This window comes from Ostrea edulis, chromosome 8, assembly GCF_947568905.1.
Source record: "Ostrea edulis chromosome 8, xbOstEdul1.1, whole genome shotgun sequence".
In the NCBI taxonomy this organism is placed as follows: Eukaryota; Metazoa; Mollusca; class Bivalvia; order Ostreida; family Ostreidae; genus Ostrea; species Ostrea edulis.
Window position 1 is genome coordinate 3,788,023 of NC_079171.1, and position 22,929 is coordinate 3,810,951.

General features: G+C 37.0%; 1 protein-coding gene across 3 annotated transcripts; it reads right to left on the bottom strand.

The window, feature by feature from the left end:
* Positions 1–1,395: 1,395 nt before the first annotated feature.
* Positions 1,396–21,926, bottom strand: LOC125660940 (uncharacterized). Of its 3 annotated transcripts, XM_056147921.1 has the most exons (10): positions 21,890–21,926; positions 16,783–16,851; positions 11,804–11,886; positions 10,464–10,655; positions 9,608–9,642; positions 9,080–9,134; positions 5,560–5,624; positions 4,678–4,872; positions 2,149–2,386; positions 1,396–1,766 (listed from the first exon to the last, which is right to left on the bottom strand). In XM_056147921.1, exons 3-10 carry the CDS (start codon positions 11,856–11,858, stop codon positions 1,474–1,476), a joined length of 1,128 nt encoding a protein of 375 aa, XP_056003896.1. In that variant the 5' UTR covers positions 11,859–11,886; positions 16,783–16,851; positions 21,890–21,926; the 3' UTR covers positions 1,396–1,473. The 3 variants fall into 3 exon arrangements, with proteins under 3 accessions (XP_056003896.1, XP_048748734.2, XP_056003895.1); XM_048892777.2 differs by lacking the exon at positions 16,783–16,851 and having other exon boundaries at positions 21,890–21,918; XM_056147920.1 differs by lacking the exons at positions 16,783–16,851; positions 21,890–21,926 and adding an exon at positions 12,085–12,312.
* Between the last annotated feature and the right edge of the window lie 1,003 nt (positions 21,927–22,929).

Below are 22,929 nucleotides of genomic sequence, written 5' to 3' on the forward strand. Positions count from 1 at the left end.
TTTAAAAAAAAATTAAATTTAGGTCAACTTTGAAGTGACCTTGAGACCACGACCTTTGCCCCAGGGTAATGCCTTGAACAATTTCTAATCTACAACATATCCTCATCCTTATGTGTAAGTTTGGTGATAATCTGCCCTGTGGTTCTTGAGAAGAAGATTTTTTAGCAACCACTACTTTTGTTTGTATTTTCCTGATTATCTCCCCTTGTTAAAGTGTCACATCCCTTTATTTAGTATGTATGAAAGCCCTTGGGCCAATGATACCCTGTACCAAATTTGAAAGAAATTGGCCAAGGGGTTCTTGAGTTATAGCCCTTTTTCTAAAAAGTTTACGCACACCGCACACCGCACACCGCACAAATGGCCATAGCATTAGCTCTTTGAGCCTTTGGCTCAGAAGAGCTAAAAACAGAGAAATCCGTAGTTAAAATCAGTGTGTAAAGACTTGCCTTGGTATGAAACACGTCAGACAACACTTGATCAAATGATAGGTTGTAAATGCAAAGTAGATCATTATAACAACCATAAGATTTGCAAAATGTCTACTTTAAACCAGACTGTTGTAACCCCCACAACATCAAACTCTTTCTCAGTAGTCTGTCTGGATTTATAAACTGATCATATGTAGAACAGGATCTTGCTTATCCAATCAGCTGAGAGACATAACCCGGTATTATAGAGATGATAATGGAATGTTGATACATGTTAATATAAAGTTGACGATTAACAATGTTACTCCATCTCGTTTTGCGTAAATATGAGTTGTTGGTTTGCCGTTATTATTTATGTTTAATACAGTATTAAGTATGAAGCAAAAGCAAAGACCCATGCGTCGTTTTGTTTCGAGTTTTACTGCGATATTTTGACTATTATAAAATTTAGAAATTCATTTCAAAATTAAGGATTATCTCCCTCATGCATAGCTCTTATCCTTGGACGAATTTGGCTCCACTTTTTTGGCACGCTGTTTTTGGCTATATTTAGCTCTAAAACTTCATAGTTATTTCGGATTTCAAACATTTCGGTTGAGCATCACTAAAGAGACATTATTTGTCGAAATGCGTATAAGTTTTACATATGGACGACAATGAGTATTTAGATAGGAGAACCACGGAGCGTTTGTATATGACTCAGAGTACAGGTCATATGGTGTAATAGTCCTTGGTAAGTCAGAGAACCCTCACTGATACGGCTTTGAATTCTGAATTTGTGATACTTCGCCTACATCTGGTGATGTCTTGATATAAGTAAACGAACAAGCAATTAAAACCATGAACATGATCAAACTATTGTGGTCCTATTTACAATGGGGTATAGTATTTGGGGGATCCATTTTGATACCTTTTGTCATATTCACCCCATATGAAAGCTGACTGGAGAAGAGTATTGTAGATTACTATAGTGACTTTGTAAGGTTTATTCAATAGCATATAGACATCAATCACACATCTGATTGTATTGAATTTACAAACATCATCCCGGTTCAACGTGGAATGGCGAATGCTCACAAATGAACGGAAGTTTCAGTCCTTCTTCTCCAGTGTAATACGAGTAGTTCCTCTCCGCCACCCATCGCCATTGCTCGTCGTGATGATATGTCAGCAGGAGACCGAAAATGTGGTCAACCGGTGTGTCGGCCTCGTCCTCCGTGTTTAGGAACCAGTTTTGGTATGTAACAGGTGCCCAGTTATCAAATATGAGTCGGTCATTGTCGTCAAACGTTAACACATTTGCTCGAAATGCAAATGAGCCATTAAGGTCATTCTCTGAAAGAAAAGAATCATTGTACATACATCAATGCCAACCATCTCATCGAAACATCTATACAAACAAATACTGTATATTGTTTACCGCCCCTACACAACAAGGAACTGCGTTTATATTGCGCGTTTGAATGTTGTGTAAAACAATGCATTCAGAGCTACATTTGAATTCAAAGCTGAGAAGAATATCGAAGGAGAATGCCAAGCATTTTGACAATGTTATTTTTCTGAATTACACTATTAGTCATATAGTTGTTCAAAAAGACTAGCAAAATAAGGTATTTATTTTTTTTAAATGCTACATCTAGAAAAGCTGCCAATGTTTTATCCGTCTTCCATTTTGCAGAAAATAGCATGCAAGCAAAGAAAACAAATACTAACTTACCCGGGTGGATACGGTTTACCCCTAAATATCTTCCATAACTGTCCCCGTACCACACCAAAAGTTCCGTTCCAGGTTCGATGTCACGTGAAGCCATATAGAAGATGGTCCCAGCACATGACACGGGGACCACATTTTCCTGTTCGTATGAAGATGGAGCATTGAAGAATCTGAGCCAATTCGAGCAGGCAGGATCAGAGGCGTCTATGATATAGGTTCCATTGGTCTCTTGCATGTCTACCTGAAAATACGAACTGCCTTTGCAAGACCCAGTAAGATAATCATAACTACAGAACAGTCCTATTTCCAGATTTTATTATTATATAGAGATATTAGAGTCGTAACATGATTTATGGCAGCTGAATTTCACAGAATCACAGATATGTATGCGATGATACAGACACTGAGGTGTACTATTACAACACTGAAACGCTGATCGGTTTCTGGACGAAATGTTTTGTTTGGGGAATGAAAATTTATTTGTTGGGACGAACATTCAACGGTTTCAACAGAACAGTTCTTGGCAAGGACGAAATTACTCTTAACGAGAGCAGAATACTTTAAAATAGGGAACGGGTGATTCTCATTTAGAACGTTACGCATTGGGAACAAAAGGATTAACCTGGATTTCAGATACAGTACATCGGTTTAATTTATTTAGAATAATTAACATTTCAAAATTGAAGGACATAATTTGATACATACAGTTACACGTGCTTTAAATTCTACATCTTAAAATTTACATGTATGAAAGTCCAAGATAACGAACAGTGATCAATCTCATAACTCCTATAAAGGTGAAGATAACGAACAGTGATCAATCTCTTAACTCCTATAAAGATGAAGATAACGAACAGAGATCAATCTCATAACTCCAATAAGCAATACAAAATAGAGATTTGGGCAGACTCGGGCTCCTGAATATACCAGGGGTTGAAATGTCGTCTAAAATAAAACCAAGGAAAAAGCTTTATTTAGGAATAACAATTGCTTTGGGTAATTTCAGTAACATTGTCACAGTTAAGTCAATTTTTATGACTTTTCTGATTACTTTATGCAGACATTTTTTCCTCAAAAAGAGTTAATTTCCATTCTGTATTTCTTCTTAACTTCAAATCAATGGTTCATACCTATTAAAAAAATGTACATCACAGTATATAGAGCTCGTTGAACTGTTTGGATCCATTTTTTCTTATGCATACCATATTTAGAAGTTTACGTGTAAAACTTATATGGTGCCAATGTTGATGCACCAGATGCACATTTCGACAAATAATGTCTCTTCAGTGATGCTCACCCGAAATGTTTTTAAACCGAAATAACAATAAACTTATAAGAGCTATTCTAGGGTAAAACAGAGTGCCAAAAAGTGGAGTCAAATTCGTCTAAGGATAAGAGTTATGTATGAGGGAGATAATTCTTAATTTTGAAATTAATTTCTTAATTTTATCAATGTAATTCAACAATGAATACTAATTAAGAATTTTAAATTTTTAACGACACCTGTCAGAATTTAGAGAAGGATATCAAGGTAGCCAATGCCACATGAGACGGGGACCTATAAGGTGGGCTCAATTCTCCCGGAGACTAGTGAGACAGAGACCTATAGGGTGGGCTCAATTCTCCCGGAGACAAGTGAGACGGAGACCTATAAGGTGGGCTCAATTCTCCCGTAGACAAGTAAGACGGGGACCTATAGGGTGGGCTCAATTATTCCATAGACTAGTACGTGTACATGTACACCGTTATAGCAGCTCTTAGTGTTTCGATCTCTTCATATCTACTTTTAAAGATGGCATCAATCCATTTGAAATACTAACAAATCAGTAATTCCAATCAGTTTTCCAACACTTCCATGCAAACATGCCAAATTCATATTAATGTAAGAGGTATACTGCTTAAAATAGATATTATAATTTGACATTATGCTTGTTTAAAAGAACTGCATGAACATTTCATGAGCAGTAACATTAACGTTAATTATTTATTTTTCAATTCAAAATGAAAATCCATTTTCACATATTTTCCTCTTCAGTAACCTGACTGCAGTTCACAATCTTTGATGAAAGCTACTTTCTCCTTTTACATGAAATAAAACTATGCCCTGCCATGCCGTGGTGAATTGGTAATTTGTCTGTAAGCTATTTTTATTTGACCCAGCCTTATACAACTTTCAGAATATTGTGTCAAATCAAGAGTATTTATTATAAACTTTTCCCACCTCCACCAAGCGCCATGCTGCCCTACAGTGACTGTCAGGCGCGAACTCTGAATGACCATGCGGGGACGAACGGTTTGAGGTTACAAATGGTTCAGACGAGAGCGAAACGCTTTGATCTGGGGGCGGAACGATGGACGGTTTGAAAGGAACGGTTTGATGTTGAGATGGAACATTTCTTATCGAGATGAAACGGTTTAAATAAAATAGTAATATGGTTCAGGGTTTGTGATATTTGTCGCGAATGATATTTGATATAAGAACATCTTAAATCACATCAAACTCTAGACTCTTATTTGAAATCAAAATCTTACCTGCCAAGAATATAAATCAGCCGAGGTGTCCCGGGTGTGGGTCTGTCCTTCGTACATGCCAAGTATCGTGTATTTTGGTACGAATATATCTGCAAATGCGCCCATCCCTGCACCCGGAATGGAGGACAGTTTGACAGAGAATCCAGTAGGCGTGGTTAGGTTTGCTCTGTGATGTGGGGGTGAACCTAGAGGAATCTTACGTGTACAAGATAGTGTCAAGAACACGTGACCCAGATCATTGAATGGCAAGTTATACAAACATGAAACTTAACGTCAACAACACGTGACACAGATCATTGAATGGCAATCTATACAAACATGAAACTTAACGTCACCAACACGTGACACGGATCATTGAATGGCAATCTATATATACAGGAAACTTAACGTCAATAACACGTGACACAAATCAGTGACCATTGAGTGGTCATCTATACAGATTCTACATCCAAAAATAATATCATTAAGAACAGTATATGTTCACCGTACCTTACTTCAGATTCATTTTTCGTTTTCTATGAAATGATGTAAGAACTTGTGTGACAGTGTTCTCGGTATTACTGTTGGATAGATGGATAGGTCCTTACAACATACCATATATGTCGCATGACTATGTTCAGAGTGCTCGTATTATATATTTTCATCAAGAGAATAGTTGGATAGGGGATAAATCAATGGAATGTTTTTAAGTAAGATAAATAATAGTTCAGAGAATATACGCCCACCTCGGTGGCAATGTTTTCTCTTAATTATTCAACACCATTTCGTTATTTATCCATTGCTTAACATACGACGGGCGACAACTAATTGGAATATGTCACGTGATTACTTTTTCTGGGTTTTTTTTTTTTTTTGGAGAGGGTTTGTTACAAAAACACCTACCTTTGCATTAGAGATGAACCTATATTTAGGACTCTGTAAACCGTGGATCTTGTAGTCCTCACAAACTGTAAATATGAAAATATAATTGCAACCTAATCATATACCAAGGGTCATGCTACTTTGAATGAATTACCAACTATACAATTTGGGTATTATTGAGTAAACTATTGGGTCAGTTGGCAGATGGACCATGGTATTCAGGTTTGTCAAAAGAAAAGTTATGTTACTTGAAACAATTGTGGTATGGTGAATGAAGGTAACAATAACAAGCAACACATCCGTGTAGACTGTAACAATCACGAGTATGTCATCTCGAATACGCCTTTGAAAATAGATTAACGCATCGTTATCTGCAAATAGCTCTGTGACGCCGGAATAATAGCAGCCGGATCATTTCCAGAAGAGCCGTGATGTAAGACAGTCCGATACATTGTCACAGGAGACAAATATCTGCATTCATTCAAATAGTGCATGTTAGTTAGGGAACTTATGACTTGGGCACAAATAGCTGACCGTTCTGAATATTTTTCATTACATTTGTAGTATATTTTGTGGTGACGGGGAGTATATTTTGTGGTGAAGGGGAGTATGTTTTGTGGTGAAATGTAGCATATTTTGTGGTAAAACGCAGTATATTTTGTGGTAAATTGTAGTATATTTTGTATTAGGCTAAAATGTAGTATACTTTGTAGTGAAATGTAGTATATTTTGCAGTGAAATGTAGTATGTTTTGCTGTTAACTGTTGTATATTTTGTGGTAAAATATATATGTTTGGTGAAATGTAGTATATTTGGTGGTAAAATGTACTTTTAACTTTCGTTCTGCACCGTCATCCCATCTGCCATTCACTGGAGACTTTACCTGTGTGTGCGCTCAGGTGTGTCATTAGAACTAGACTGTAGATTTTCTATAGATATTTTGACATTGCTTTTTTTTTCTAGACTACCTATTAAACGAATTATTATTCTTCTGTTTTTCATTTCTGGTGGGTTTTTTTTTTTGTTTTGTTTTTTTGTTCTCGGACGTTGATTTTCTTTTAAATGGCTAGTGGAAGAACGTGTACTTCATTGTCTTATTTTAAAGTGGACCCCAAAACGCATCTCTTTAGATTAGCTTTTAATTTGTGATTATTTTTATATACTTAGTGCTCTTACATACAGCTCTTACAGTGTTGTTAACAAAAACAAAAACATAACAAAAAAACAACAAAAATCTAAAAAAAAAAAAAAAAAAAAAAAAAAAAAAACCTAACATACTGTTTGTTATTATGCCTATGTCCTTGTTATGTATTTAATTATTCCTAAGGGTTGTTTTAAATTGTTTCATATGTTATTAGGAAAATCATATCATATCGCTATAATTCAATAATAATATTTATACATTTTAATTCTGACATATTTTATTTTATTTTATTTTATTCACATGTATGTGCACATCGATTTTATATTATCTTTTCTTTCACATTTGTAAAGCGCTTTAGAGAACTAATGTTGATAGGACGCTATATAAATCTTTTAATTACAATTACAAAAGTGACCGGAAGTTTGATCAGCCATTTTATAAACCGTCTCTCTGGTAAATATATTGCTTAGAAATGAAACACAGAACAACAATGTCATATTACTGTACGAGTACTCACTATTTTCTAATTTCATTTAATTGCCAGTGAAATTTTGCCATTATAATACGGGATCATACGATTTATAAATCGATCAATGTTGTACCGTTATACATGTAAAACTTGTACGGTACCAATTTTGATGCACCAGATTCGCATTTCGACAAATAATGTCTCTTCAGTGATGCTCAACCGAAATGTTTGAAATCCGAAATAACTATGAAGTTTTAGATCTAAATATAGCCAAAAACAGCGTGCCAAACAAGTGGAGCCAAATTCGTCCAAGGATAAGAGCTATGCATGAGGGAGATAATCCTTAAGTTTGAAATGAATTTCTAAATTTTATAACAGCAATTAAATATACATCCATTAAATATACATGTGATGATGACGACTACGATGATGATAATGATGATGAGTTATACAGGGGATCATTTTAGGGGATGACCTTTTAGTTTGCACAATGTAAAATACTTGGCGTTAGAGTGAAGATTAAACTACTGATATTCATGAAAGATGAAGATAACGAACAGTGATCAATCTCATAACTCCTGTAAGCAATACAAAAGAGATGTTTGGGCAAGCACGGACCTCTGTACACACCAGAGGTGGGACCAGGTGCCTAGGATGAGAAAGCATCCCCTGTCGACCGGTCACACCCGCCATGACACAACAAAGATCTGTATCATGTTAGATAAAACCAAAACCTAGGAGTATAAAAAGTCATTCGATAGAATTATGCGTATCAAATAAAACCATGGGCTAAACTCTGATAGCAATAAGATAAAACCATCGTTTGGTTGGCGATAATCATTGGACAAAATATTGCTAAGAGACGCTTGTTTCCCCAAGAACTAGCGCAATTTCTACAAATACTTACTAAATACTTATTGAGTAGTGGGTCTTAATGAGAGACAAATAGTGCGATGTTTCACTGACAGTATTTTATTTATCATAAAAGTGAAAGATACGCAAATGGTACTGAAATTTCAGTTACTTAAGCCGTTAGAAATTTCTTTAAATAGGCTCTATCTGTCTCTGTCTCTTACTGTCTGCATTGTAAATCATATTGGGTAATAAAACTTACACGAACTGGGGTTAATAAAAAGAATAATGCAAGAGAGTATATCAATGGAAAGGTGTACACCAATGTATTAGACATAGTATTACACTTAGGAGAACGTATACTATTGTTAATTTTGCGGTTGAAAAAAAAATCGTGGTCAGTTTAATTCGAGGAAAAACAAATCTAAATATCCTAATCTGATTTCTTATCAATATGAAAGATTAGTTCAGTGAATGTTGAATTCGCGAAAATTTTGTTTCAGCGAATATAGCGAAAATAAACTATGCAAGTTATTTTCCTTGTTTACAGTATATGCCAAATGTAATAACGCAGTAAATAATGTTTATACCAGGGGAATAACTCACTCCAAAGGGGAATGCCCCATTCCAAAGGAGAATAACTCAAAGCGAAGGTGAATAACTTATAACAAACGGTAATAATGCATACCGAATGGAAATGACGCATACCAAAGAGGATTAATGCACGCCAAAGGTTTTTAACCCATATCAGAGGTGAATAACGCATATCAAAGGGGAACAACTCACATCAAAGGTGAATAACTTGTAACAAACAGGGATAATGCGTACCAAATGGGAAAGACGCATACCAATGGGGATTAATAAACGCCAACACATAGTAAAGGGGAATAACACATACCAAAGGGGAATAATTCATAATATATATAAATAAATCATACCAAAGGTGCATAACTCATACCAAAGGTAAAAAAAGCATACAGAAGAATAATTATACCAAAGGGGGATAGCTCATATCAAAGGGGAACGACTCATATCAAAGTGGAATAACTCATATCAAAATAACTGTTGAAACTTACACTCCCTCCTTTGAATTTCAGTATCCCAGTCGCTTCTTGCAATTTGATGTAGTTTCTGAAACCATTTATACATTATGCATGTTGGATGATTTTGGCGTCAGGAATTCTACTGGGTTTTTTTCTCAAAGGGGTAGTTTGAAATTTAAGGGTTTTTTTCTTGATGACGCACATAAATTCTGACGTTCCGAATTTTGGCCCATTTTCACCATCCGCTTATAAAAGTAGCATTCCCTCCATGCCAGAATTATCCAATATACGGTACATTAACCTCAATACAAGTCACACAAAAATTAACCGGTATACTGGTACATTAACCTCAATACAAGTCACACAAAAATTAACCGCTATACTGGTGATTAGCCTTAATATAGGTCACTCAATTGTTCCCATGGATGCTGTCTGAAATATTACCTCTTCTAGCTTTCCTTTCGCATCTATCAATCCTTTCTAATTAATTTCTGTTTTATTCGCATCTATCAATCCTTTTTAATTAATTCCCGTTTTATTTAAAAGAAAAAATACACTCACGTCTCTCTCTTGAATTAAGTTGAAAAAGTTCATGTCTGAAAAAAAATATGAATGCCTCATGGTTAGAATCTATTGAAATTCACCCTCCCACTCAACCTCAGTATTATCGAAACTGATATTGTACCTGCAATGAGAGGCCAACAACACTCAAAGTAATTTATTAAGTTACTTCTCATCATTTAAAACATGCATAAGACGAAAACTAACAATACTCCCTGTGAGAAAATACATTGCTGACATGTTTATTGAAAGAGAACTCACACTGTCATAGCAGTTGTCTCCAACATATGCACATTATACATTACTCTCCTACAAATATGGACATTTCACAACAAAGAAAGGAACCTCAGAAACATTACAGCTACAATATATGCAGTAGACTTCCAAATAGTCAGATATCGTTTCTAAAAAGAATGAAAGGTAAAGATATCGAAGAATGGTCAATTTCATAACTCTTATAAGGAATACAACATAAAACAAATAGTCAATCACGGAGGAGGAAGCGTCCCCTGATGACCGACCACACCCGCCCTATGTCTTGATCAGGTAAACGGAGTAATCCTTAGTCATATTTATTGCTAAATATAATTTTTATTTTGTGAAAATATATATCCTTATGTGTCGTATACCTTTGCAGCAAGAATTTGAGAAAAAAATGGATGGACTTGGGATAGAACCTAGGATTCCGAGTCACTAGCCATGTGTTTTAATCACTCAACTATCCAGGCCGATAGCACAGTCCTAGTCACTACGTTCCTCTTTCTTTAAAGGACTATACTTCCAAAGGATCATTTTAAGTTTGTAACATTAGTGATCTGAACTGGAAAATACCGTATTGGAATCCGTCATCACTCACCTTCGATGAAAGTCGTAATGGCCTTTTCCTTTTCCTTTGAATCCAACACAGCCATATGTGCGCCTTGATCAAAACAGATCTCGCTGGAGTTCAACATACTGGTGGGCTCTGTATGAAAGTAAAAGCACCAGCGACTGACCTTGGCGAATCCTTGGCGACATTTGAAAGGTGTGATGTTCTCGGCGATCAAACCTAAATGATTATTTGATAAATTGATTATATATTGCTTAAGAGGACGAAAATTTAACACTCATATGAAGACGTCACAATTGCCGATGAAGGGCTGCAAAAGTTAGACCTATTTCGGCGCTTACAATCTTTGAGCAGGGAGGGATCTTGATCGTGCCGCACCTGATATGACACGGGACATCGGCTATTGTGGTCATAACCCAATCACCCTCCCATTTAGTCGCTTCTTAGGACAAAGGAGTAAAGATAACGAACAGTGATTAATATCAAAGACTTCTATAAGGAATACAAAATTAAGAGTAGGGCAAACACGGACCCCTGGACATACCAGAGATGGGATCAGGTGCTTAGGATGGGTAACCAACCCCTGTTGACCGATCACACCCGCCGTGAAATAAATCAATTTTTTTTGCAACACGAAAGAACCACAAGGTGTATTTCAGTACCCGCGGAGTATAACTCAATAAAAGAAAACACAGACTGATATTTCGGTTTTAGTGTTTAACCACTGGATCTTATTTTGCAGCAGTCACTCAATCATTAAAAAGTAAATTTTATTTTACCAAACAGAAGAATCTAACCATTTAACTACCGTGCAATGTGAAAGCATTGAATTGAATCTTTCTTTCATAAAATACCGGAAGTTGGGGGTACATCGTCTTTAGTGACGGAGGTCCAGTGTCCCTTTGGGGTTACACGGTGTGGTTTCATAACTATAAAGTATGTACAGATACTTAATTCTGATTTCACGGTCGCAGACTGAGTTTTATCGGCACGTGTGCACCTGTTCGTTTGCAAATAACAGATCAGAAGACATGTTTAGCATTCTGTGTGGCGTTTGTCCATATTCCGTTAACTTTTCATTTTTTATCTGTTTACGGCCATTTTAGTATAACGTAAAACTCATTTATGTTTCTGTTTCGCTAATGTTCGCTCAATTTTCTCAACCCCCTGGTGCCTTAGCCAATCAAAATGCGAATTGCAAACAGGTTAGTTAAGAGCTCTCATTGTATGTCATGCTTAAGTTTGAATAAAGAAAAAATACTTACACTCCTTACGTCTATTGGAGTTTCTATATCTGTTACAAATTCTCCATCTGAATATGAAACAAAATACAAACAATATTTCCCCCAAAATCCAGCATATATTACCTATGACGACCCACGTCAGCAAAACCCCTGCTGCAATCGGAACACCTCTGGACATTACGTAGAAAGGAGATTGTCAGATCATTCTGAGAATAGAAAACACTAGATATAGCTATCTGCACAGATATATATTTTATAAACACTCAGTTATAACTGATCATTCCATAGTGCTTTAATATTCAATACTACATTGACATTCAGTGCAGCTTCTGGCAAGTCATGCATCGTCAAGGTTGTTTATGAATGGATGCAGCTAACGAACAGTGATCAATCTCATAACTCACCAAAGGAACAAATAAATAAGAGTTGGACAAATAGGGTCACCAGGATATACCAGAGGTGGCAATTACGTGCCTAGGAGGAGTAAGCACCCTTTGTCGACCCTTCACACCCGCCGTGAGCATTATATCTTGATCAGGTACACTGAGTAATCCGTAGTCAAAATCAGTGTGTAAACACAGTCAAACAGTTGGTATGAAACACGTCAGGCAGCACTATCCAAGATTGATTTTATAAATTCGCTCGAAAACGTTAACAGACAATAGATACAAATTTAGAAAACCATATTTTGATCATCATTATCAACACCCTTGCTATGTGTACTGGATCAACACTCCTACAACAGAACCGGGATCACTTTGCGGTTAAAACAAACGAGAATTCCCACATTCAACATCCATCTTCATTAATTAAGGATAAACAATTAACGGTTAATGAGGCTTAGCATTCGTTCCCTTCAGTAAATCAATGTTATACTTTCACAACAAAGGTAACCATTACTTAAGTGAAGCTGCGGCTTTTGATTAATCTTTTAGAAAAGAGCGAATTGTAAAGAGGTAGCATAGTGCAAACTTTAAAATAGACTATGTCTGTGTTCTAAACTCCCCGTATATATGCCAATATTTCATTACTTTATTATCCCAGTATGTCCTTAAGGTATGCAAATTCCGTTTTGTGATAGTCTAGGATCCATGGTTTTAATCTGTTTGACAACGTTGTTTGAACAGAATGAATTGGTTCACACATCTAAGTGAACAAGCATGTTGTAAGAACTTGCAAATAAAAAAAGGTTTAAACGGGCTCTGACCTTTCTAACGGTGAACACGGGGAAGCTAATTTTAATTCTACAATATGAGTGATGTCATGCGAACAGAAATCTTGATCCATGCCTTATGCTACTCAGTGGAAGACTGGTGATGTCTTTATCTGCAACTCAGTTCCTAATAATTGTATGTGAAACACAGCGTGACCCTTGCTCAAGCGACTGAATATAGATTCCATTTTAGCATTCTGAAACACTGCTATGATGTCTTTTGATGAACCATTATGAAAGGTGAAGATAACGAACAGTGATCAATATCATAACTCCTATAATCAATACAAAATAGGTAGTTGGGCAAACACGGACCCCTGGACACACCAGAGGTGGGATCAGGTGCCTAGGAGGAGTAAGGATCCCCTGACGACCGGTCACACCCGCCGTGAGCCCCATATCCTGATCAGGTAAACAGAGGTAACCGTAGCCAAAATCAGCGTGCCAAGAACGGCCTAACAATCGGTATGTATCACGTCAGACAACATTTGACCCAATGATAGGTTGTATTAACGAACTAGATCGTTATAACGACTATAGGATTTGCAAAATGCTGACTTCAATCGGGATTGTTGGAACCTCTGTACCATCAACTTGTTTGTCAGCAGCTTGCCTCGACTTAAAAACTGACTATACCCAGAACAAGCTCTTGCTTATCGAATGAGTTGAGATATATAAACACCAAATACAGGAGATAATGGAATAGTGCTACATACATATGGGAAGTTGGCGATGGAAGAGCTGAAATTATCCTGTTTGTCATACAGTTGAGTTGTCGGTTTGCCGTTAATATCTACTTTCAATAAAATATCTAAGTATGAAGCAGACGCTGACGACTCTGTGGTGGGTTTTTTTTTAGCACTCAGGGATATATCGAATCGATACATGAATGAAAGTTATTAATGTTAATAGACAAAACGTCGTCGATATATCTAAATGTTGAATTGAAGGCCACAACAAGAGATTTTTTCTTGTCATGGAGAAGTTTTTGATTAAGTTCTGCTTCATGTGAACATTGCAACAGATCAGCTAACAAAGGAGCACAATTCGTGTCCATGGGAATTCCAACATACTGTTGGAAGACCTGATCGCCGAAGACATCGAAGATATTGTCAATGAGGAACTCTAGCATATTTTTTATTTCAACTTCAGAGTACTTGTGCATGGAATATGCACCGATAATACTACATTATCAGGTACTGTTATATCTACTGATAATACTACATTCTGAGATACCGTTATATCTATTGATAATACTACATTCTGAGATACCGTTATATCTACTGATAATACTACATTCTGAGGTACCATTATATCAACTGAAAATACTACATTCTGACAATACCATTATATCAACTGATAATACTACATTCTGAGGTACCATTATATCAACTGATAATACTACATTATGAGGTACCATTATATCAACTGATAATATTACATTCTGAGGTTCCGTTATATCTACTGATAATACTACATTCCGAGGTACCATTATATCAACTGATAATACTACATTCTGAGGTACCATTATATCAACTGATAATATTACATTCTGAGGTACTGGTATACCTACTGATAATACTACATTCTGAGGTACCGTTATATCTACTGATAATACTACATTCTGAGGTACCATTATATCTACTGATAATACTACATTCTGAGGTACTGGTATACCTACTGATAATACTACATTCTGAGGTACCGTTATATCTACTGATAATACTACATTCTGAGGTACCGTTATATCTACTGATAATACTACATTCTGAGGTACCATTATACCTACTGATAATACTACATTCCGAGGTACCATTATATCTACTGATAATACTACATTCTGAGGTACTGCTATATCTACTGATAATATTACATTCTCAGGTACCGTTATATCTACTGATAATACTACATTCTGAGGTACCGTTATATCTACTGATAATACTACATTCTGAGATACCGTTATATCTACTGATAATACTACATTCTGAGGTACCATTATATCTACTGATAATACTACAGGTATACGGATGTATGTTTTCGAAAAAGTGGAAGTACTGATTGTACTGTGTACTGATTGTACTGTGATACTAATAGTACTATGTACTGTGTACAAATACTTGAAAATTGACAGCAGTAGATTGATACAGATTTGTGACTGTTCAGTTACAAATAACTATAAATTGATAACATTTGTCACTGTGCAGTTGACAGCAGTAGATTGATACAGATTTGTCAGATTTGTCACTGTCAAGTTATAAATGATAGTAGATTTATACAGATTTTTCATTGTTTAGGCATCATTAACATTGATAGGAGTTATGAGATTGATCACTGTTCGTTATGTTCACCTTTATAGGAGTTATGAGATTCGTTATCTTCACCTTGCATTGATAGAATTTCTTATTGTTATAAATAACTGCAGATTTATAAAGATTTGTCATTGTGCAGTTATAAATAACTGTCGATTCATACAGATTATCATTTTCAGCTATTGATAGCAGTCTCTAGGGTCGTTTTTCTTCCTCCAGTTTCAAGTAAGATCTGACTGGTATTAGAGGACACCAACATTTTCAGATAGAGAAATAAATGAATAGATAAAGATAGTTAGAAACGTAGGTGGATATATAGTTAGATAGATGATATATTGGTTGATTGTATATTGTTTAACGTCTCTCTCGAGAAATTCTTACTCATATGGAGACGGCACAACACCAGTGAAGGGCTTCAAATTTAGGCCTTTGCCCGACGCTTATGGTCACTAAGCAGTAAGGGTTAAGATAGACATATAGGTAGATAGATAAATAGATGGGTCGTTTGACGGATGGATAGATAAAAAGAGTTAGATGCAGAGAGAGAGAGTTAGATGCAGAGAGAGAGAGAGAGAGAGAGAGAGAGAGAGAGAGAGAGAGAGAGAGAGAGAGAGAGAGAGAGAGAGAGACAGAGAGAGAGAGAGAGACAGAGAGAGACACACAGAGAGAAACACACACAGAGAGAGAGAGAGAGAGAGAGAGAGAGAGAGACAGAGACAGAGAGACAGAGAGAGACACAGAGAGAGAAACACACACACACACAGAGAGAGAGAGAGAGAGAGAGAGAGAGAGAGAGAGAGACACAGAGAGAGAGAGAGAGAGAGAGAGAGAGAGAGAGAGAGAGAGAGAGAGATGCAGTACTTTGTAACTGTTAAGTTCTATTATCAACCATCGGGTCCACATCAAACTTAAGACGTTGAAGAAATAACTTGATGAGTACCTGCCATTAGAAGGGACTAGAGTTGTCATTAAGTACCTAAGTTGTCTCGTTGATAGTTTGCAGAGTACATTCTATTTCTAAATGTTTCAAACATGACTCTGAACATACTAAAAAAGACACAATTTGATAAAAACGAACGCGACACGGGGAATTTGATAGAATATGTTTTAGGGAGATTTGATGCGACACGGGGGATTTGATAGAACCTGTTTTAGGGAGATTTGATAGAACATGTTTTAGGGAGATTTGATAGAACCTGTTTTAGGGAGATTTGATAGAACCTGTTTTAGGGAGATTTGATAGAACCTGTTTTAGGGAGATTTGATAGAACATGTTTTAGGGAGATTTGATAGAACATGTTTTAGGGAGATTTGGTGAAAGCAAACAAGGATTGGTTCATTAGTGGCGCCTAGAGTTTACAAATCTACTGTGACATAAACACACTAATTATAAAAACAAGTTTTATAGTGTGTACATGAATAAATCGAGTGACGTAAGTAAACATCAGCGCCGTGCCATTGACAGTTCTAGTTATAGCATAGTATTCCGCTGTTTACAGATAAAGTAAATTTTGATATCGATGTACAAATGGATATCGCGTTAGAATAATGGAATTTAAGATACATAATGAATGTCTTACCAGTGAGTCCACATTTCACGAGGATTTGCTGTGTGGTTTGTTCATGTCACATCAACACTAACTCACGACCTAATGGTTAAAGTATATATTCAAGTCCTTGCAGAGTGTATAAAACCAGCATTAATTTTACAGAGTGCATAAAACCAGCATTAATTTTACAAAGTGTATTAATTTTAACTTGACATTTCAGAAATGGAAAGAGAAGAAGACCATGGGCCTTAACGGTCACTTAACAGACACTTAACAGTCACTTAACGGTCACTTTACGGACACTTAACGGTCACTTGACCGTCACTTAACGGTCACCTACCGGCACTTAACGGCCACTTAACGAACACTTAATGGTCAATTGACCGTCACTTAACGATCACCTAACAGTCACATAACGGTACCTAAATGTCACTTAACGTTACCTACATGTCACTTAACGGACACTTAACGGTCACTTAACAGGACTCTTAATGGACACTTAACGATCAATTAACGGTCACGTAACGGTCACTTAACGGTCACTCGGGTATCATGGAACCAGGGTTTAAATTGTCTCTTAAAATAGACCGCTTTTTTCATACTGATTTTGATTACGGATTGCTTCGTTTACCTGATCAAGCTATAAGACTTGCAGCGGGTGTGACCAGTCGACAGGGGATGCTCACTTCTCACTCCTACTAGACACCTGGTCCCACCTATGGTGTGTCCAGGGGTCCGTGTTTGCCCAACTATATGTTTTATATTGTTTATAGGAGTTATGAAATTGATCACTGTTCGTTATCTTTACCTTTCATACACTCTACAAGTCATCGCTTGTATGCAGTGAAAAACTAACGGGGTTAAAATTGTGAATGTTTATTAAAGCAACGATAACTGGAGTGGGGAAACATTTAGAAATCCATTTACCACTATGCGAATGCTGAACATATACAATTTTGTTTGACAGCTTTACAACCACACGGTTATTCAGTACGATGTATTTTATTACCAAATTGTTTTATATATCATTTTCATTTTCGTTTTCTTTAAGATTACTTATCTTAATTTTATTGGTATATTCGCAAGCTATACATAGGTCAATATAACGAACAGTGATCAATCTTATTACTCTAAGAAATACAAAATAGAGAGTTGGGTAAACACGGCCAGACAGCGTATATTGGGCGATGGAGGGCACATACCCGACACTCATAAACTAAGTAAGTTAACATGTTACGAGTTCTTTTTATAGGGTTAAGACAGATAAATAGTAATATATACAAATAAAAAGTCGTGGAAATGATCGACAGTTACGTTTGATACAATCATGAAAAAGTAAGGATAACAAACAGTGAACGATGTTCCTAGAAATATCGCATAAAAAGCTAGAGAGGTAGAGGAGAGGTCCATGTGTCTTTAACTTTAAGTCTCATTCAAGAATTGTCAATGACGCCGACGTCTAGACGTGTACAGGAATCTGGGGGACGTAGCATTGAGACGTTTTTGTAGACGACTGTAGGGGGCGTAGCAGTGAGATGTTTCTGTAGAGGACGTAGCAGTGAGATGTTTTGTAGAGGACTGTGGGGGACGTAGCAGTGAGATGTTTCTGTAGAGGACTGTAGGGGGTATAGCAGTGAGATGTTTTGTAGAGGACTGTAGGGGGTGTAGCAGTGAGATGTTTCTGTAGAGGACTGTAGGGGGTGTAGCAGTGAGATGTTTTGTAGAGGACTGTAGGGGGTATAGCAGTGAGATGTTTCTATAGAGGACTGTAGGGGGTGTAGCAGTGAGATGTTTTGTAGAGGACTGTAGGGGGTGTAGCAGTGAGATGTTTTAGAGGACTGTAGGGGGCGTAGCAGTGAGATGTTTTGTAGAGGACTGTAGGGGGTGTAGCAGTGAGATGTTTCTGTAGAGGACTGTAGGGGGTGTAGCAGTGAGATGTTTCTGTAGAGGACTGTAGGGGGTGTAGCAGTGAGATGTTTCTATAGAGGACTGTAGGGGGTGTAGCAGGGAGATGTTTATGTAGAGGACTGTAGGTGACGTAGCAGTGAGATGTTTCTATAGAGGACTGTAGGGGGTGTAGCAGTGAGATGTTTCTATAGAGGACTGTAGGGGGTGTAGCAGGGAGATGTTTCTATAGAGGACTGTAGGGGGTGTAGCAGGGAGATGTTTTAGAGGACTGTAAAGGACGTAGCAGTGAGATGTTGTGTAGAGGACTGTAGGGGGTATAGCAGTGAGATGTTTTGTGGAGGACTGTAGGGGGTATAGCAGTGAGATGTTTTGTAGAGGACTGTAGGGGGTGTAGCAGGGAGATGTTTCTATAGAGGACTGTAGGGGGTGTAGCAGGGAGATGTTTTAGAGGACTGTAAAGGACGTAGCAGTGAGATGTTGTGTAGAGGACTGTAGGGGGTATAGCAGTGAGATGTTTTGTGGAGGACTGTAGGGGGTGTAGCAGTGAGATGTTTTGTAGAGGACTGTAGGGGGTGTAGCAGTGATATGTTTCTGTAGAGGACTGTAGGGGGTGTAGCAGTGAGATGTTTTGTGGACGATTGTAGGGGGTGTAGCAGTGAGATGTTTTGTAGAGTACTGTAGGTGACGGAGCAGTGAGAGGTTTTTGTAGAGTACTGTAGGTGACGGAGCAGTGAGAGGTTTTTGTAGAGTACTGTAGGTGACGGAGCAGTGAGAGGTTTTTTTATCATACATGCGAATACCACGACCCCGTGTTTAAGGTCATACCTTTCTTTAGTGATTAAAGGCAATAAATATAAAGATTGTCAATTATACTCGTATTTATGGTCAATAAAATGTATCGCATACCACTTTATGTGTGGCAGAAATGAGGCAATAACCCTTCTCTCTACTGGGATGTGTGACCTGGACTTGTTGCTGACAAAGCAAAGCTCTCTCTCTCTCTCTCTCTCTCTCTCTCTCTCTCTCTCTTCTCTCTCTCTCTCTCTCTCTCTCTCTCTCTCTCGTCATTAAACTGACGTACATAGACCGTTTAACAGGTTGGGAACACTTCCCCTATAGCGAGATATTCTCGCTAAAACGCGATTATCCCTCTCTAGCGAGAATAAATATATCCCGTACAACCGAGAAAAACACCCGCGGAGTACATCTTTTCGTGATTCACGTGAAAAGAAGAAAAAGTGCTAAAATGTCTGATACTTCTGCAAATATATGAATCAAAACAAAAACACTCACGATGTGTATTGGATTTCAGACTGCTTCCCTCTTGCGCAGCGACTTTGATATGCAATTTCATGACTATGTTGTCAATTTCATAGAAACAATTCACATCATGTTGAGTGCGTGTCGCGCTTATTCAGCGTTGCACGGGATTTGCCATTATTTCCAATAAAGACGCCAAAACACCTGTTTATGGTAATGTTTATTTCTCGCTAAAGAGGGATAATCGCGTTTTAGCGAGAATATCTCGCTAAAGGGGAAGTGTTCCCAACCTTTTAAGTACGATAGTGAACTTTTATTTCTACATTGAGGCAAGTACTTTGAATTAATTAATACGTGTAGGCGGGTAATCTGCATTAATTAATACGTGTGAGTGGATGATCTGGATTAATTAATACGTGTGAGTGGATGATCTGGATTAATTAATACGTGTGAGTGGATGATCTGGATTAATTAATACGTGTGAGTGGATGATCTGGATTAATTAATACGTGTGAGTGGATGATCTGGATGTAACTGCAGCAACAGGGCCTGAGTAGAGTAGTAGAGTACATTACTTTGTGTTTTATAGAGTACAATCCCTTCTGCTTAATGTCCTTTATATACTAGAGTAGAGCCCCTTGTGTTTTATAGAGTACAGTCCCTTGTGTTTAATGTCCTCTCTATACTAGAGTAGAGCCCCTTGTGTTTTATAGAGTACAGTCCCTTGTGTTTAATGTCCTTTCTATAATAGAGTACAATCCCTTGTGCTTAATGTCCTTTCTATACTAGAGTAGAGCCCCTTGTGTTTTATAGAGTACAGTCCCTTGTGTTTATTGTCCTTTCTATAATAGAGTACAGTCCCTTGTGTTTTATAGAGTACAGTCCCTTGTGTTTTATAGAGGGCAGTACATGTAGTATGTGTTTTGATTAGTTATATCTAATAGTTAATTGTACATTTAATATGTGATCTCATTGGAAATATTTGATATTATATATATTATATATGTAGTCTATGATTTGATTGGTCTAATTCATTAGTTAACTATACATGTGATCATTTGTGATCTGATTGGTTATATTCAATTTATCAGTTAACTGTACATGTGCTCTTATTGGTTATATTCAAATTATTAGTTAACTATACATGTGATCATTGTGATCTGATTGGTTATTATCAATAGTTAAATATAAATGTTTGTGATCTGATTGGTTATTATCAATAGTTAAATATAAATGTGTTTTAAAGAGTACAGTCCCTTGTAATTATATATATCATTTGTGAACTGATTGGTTATGATCAATAGTAAAATATACATATAGCCTGTGATATAATTGGTTAGATTTATTAGTTAACTATACATGTGATCTCATTGGATATATTTAACATTATACATGTAGTCTGTGATCTGATTGGCTTAATTTATTAGTTAACTATAAATGCTATCTGATTGGTTACATTCAATTCATTAGTTAACTATCCATGTGATCTGAGTGGTTATACTTAATAGTTAACTATACATGCAAAGTGAAGATAACGATCAGCAGTGAACCACGTAACTCCTATAAAAATTCAAAATAGTGAGCTGGACAAATAAAGACCACTTGACACACCATAGGTGGTATCAGGTGCCTAGGAGGAGTAAGCATCCCCTGTCACACCCGCCGTGAGCCCTATATCCTGATCAGGTAAACGGAGTTATCCGTAGTCAAAATCAGTGTGCGAAGAACGGTCTAAAAATCGGTATGAGACACGTGAGACAGCATTTGACCCAATGAAATTATTTCTCCTTCACCATAATAGGTGGTATATAATGATTTTCTAGTTTTAAATCTTTTTTTTGTATTTTATTCCTCATTTCGAACAGTAGAATAGTAAACGATGGTTACCACATGAATCGGAAAAATGGAAAATATATCAGTATACTTTTAACAAATCATTCCCTGAAACAAACTCAGATGAATGTCTTACCTACATTCTAATGCCTAATCCCCATAAAAAGTGAATGGATTGATACTGGAGACTTATCAACAAGTCACATGACTACCACGTGATCGATTGGTCTGTGGACAACACATCACAGAGGATGATAGATGGTGAAACAATGACGTAAATGTCAAAGGTCAATAACATCAATCAACAGCAACCATTCATAAAATGCGGTTAACCTTAGAGAACAAATCTCGTATTGTGTTCATCTTTGTGTGAAAACTCGGAGGCGGTGTCCTCGAAATATTTGCTGATACACATATTCTCACTAGAACTTTGTAAAAGTATTTGAGGTAATCCATTAAAAATGTTCAGGGATTGCCACCACGAAAGGGATCATGGGAGAAAAGTCGTTGTTGACGTCCCCCATAATTTAACATTTCTTAAGTCTATAGTCTAGTGTCTCGTGTATGTAAGTGGCGGATCAAACAACGTCCACGTATCGTAGCGTATCATGAATAGGAGGATCGGGTCTTGTACTATACATCTATTCTTGCATCAAGTTTGTCAGGAGCGGATCTAATTCTACCTACACATCAAGTTTGGTGTGTCATGCACGGCAAGGAACAGACAACCCTTTCACTATGCGATAAAATATCGTAGGCGTAAACGTGAACCTCAAAGAAAGTTACGATTTGTGATTTACAACCAATAGCATTCCTAGCTCCACAGGTGGTCTAGGAATAGTGTAAGTAATCTTACATGCACGTAAATGTGCAACATGACTGCCATGCTGACCCTGCCTGAGAGCAGTCTAATATTATTTACAGGCACGTAAATGTGCAACATGACTGCCATGCTGACCCTGCCTGAGAGCAGTCTGTAATGTTATTTACATGCACAAGTTCGTTAGCAATGTGGGGGAAGCGTACTTGAGCGGTTTGTCTGCTTTATGATATTGTGTATTCCGTGCCCGAAGTTGAACTCAGAGTTGTGCGACATTGCTACGCACGATTTTATAGATGCAGCAAAATTAATCATTTGAAATCTTTTTTTAAATGCCTTTCAGGTTTCATTTAGCC

What these genes read in the sequence shown, in the direction of transcription:
- LOC125660940 (XM_056147921.1), bottom strand. Translation starts at nt 11,858, where the DNA reads ATGTCCAGAGGTGTTCCGATTGCAGCAGGGGTTTTGCTGACGTGGGTC. An exon ending in ACTTAATTCAAGAGAGAGAC is followed by an intron (nt 9,135 to 9,607) that starts GTGAGTGTATTT and finishes AAATGGTTTCAG; the next exon opens with AAACTACATCAAATTGCAAG. An exon ending in GGTAAACCGTATCCACCCGG is followed by an intron (nt 1,767 to 2,148) that starts GTAAGTTAGTAT and finishes CTTTTCTTTCAG; the next exon opens with AGAATGACCTTAATGGCTCA.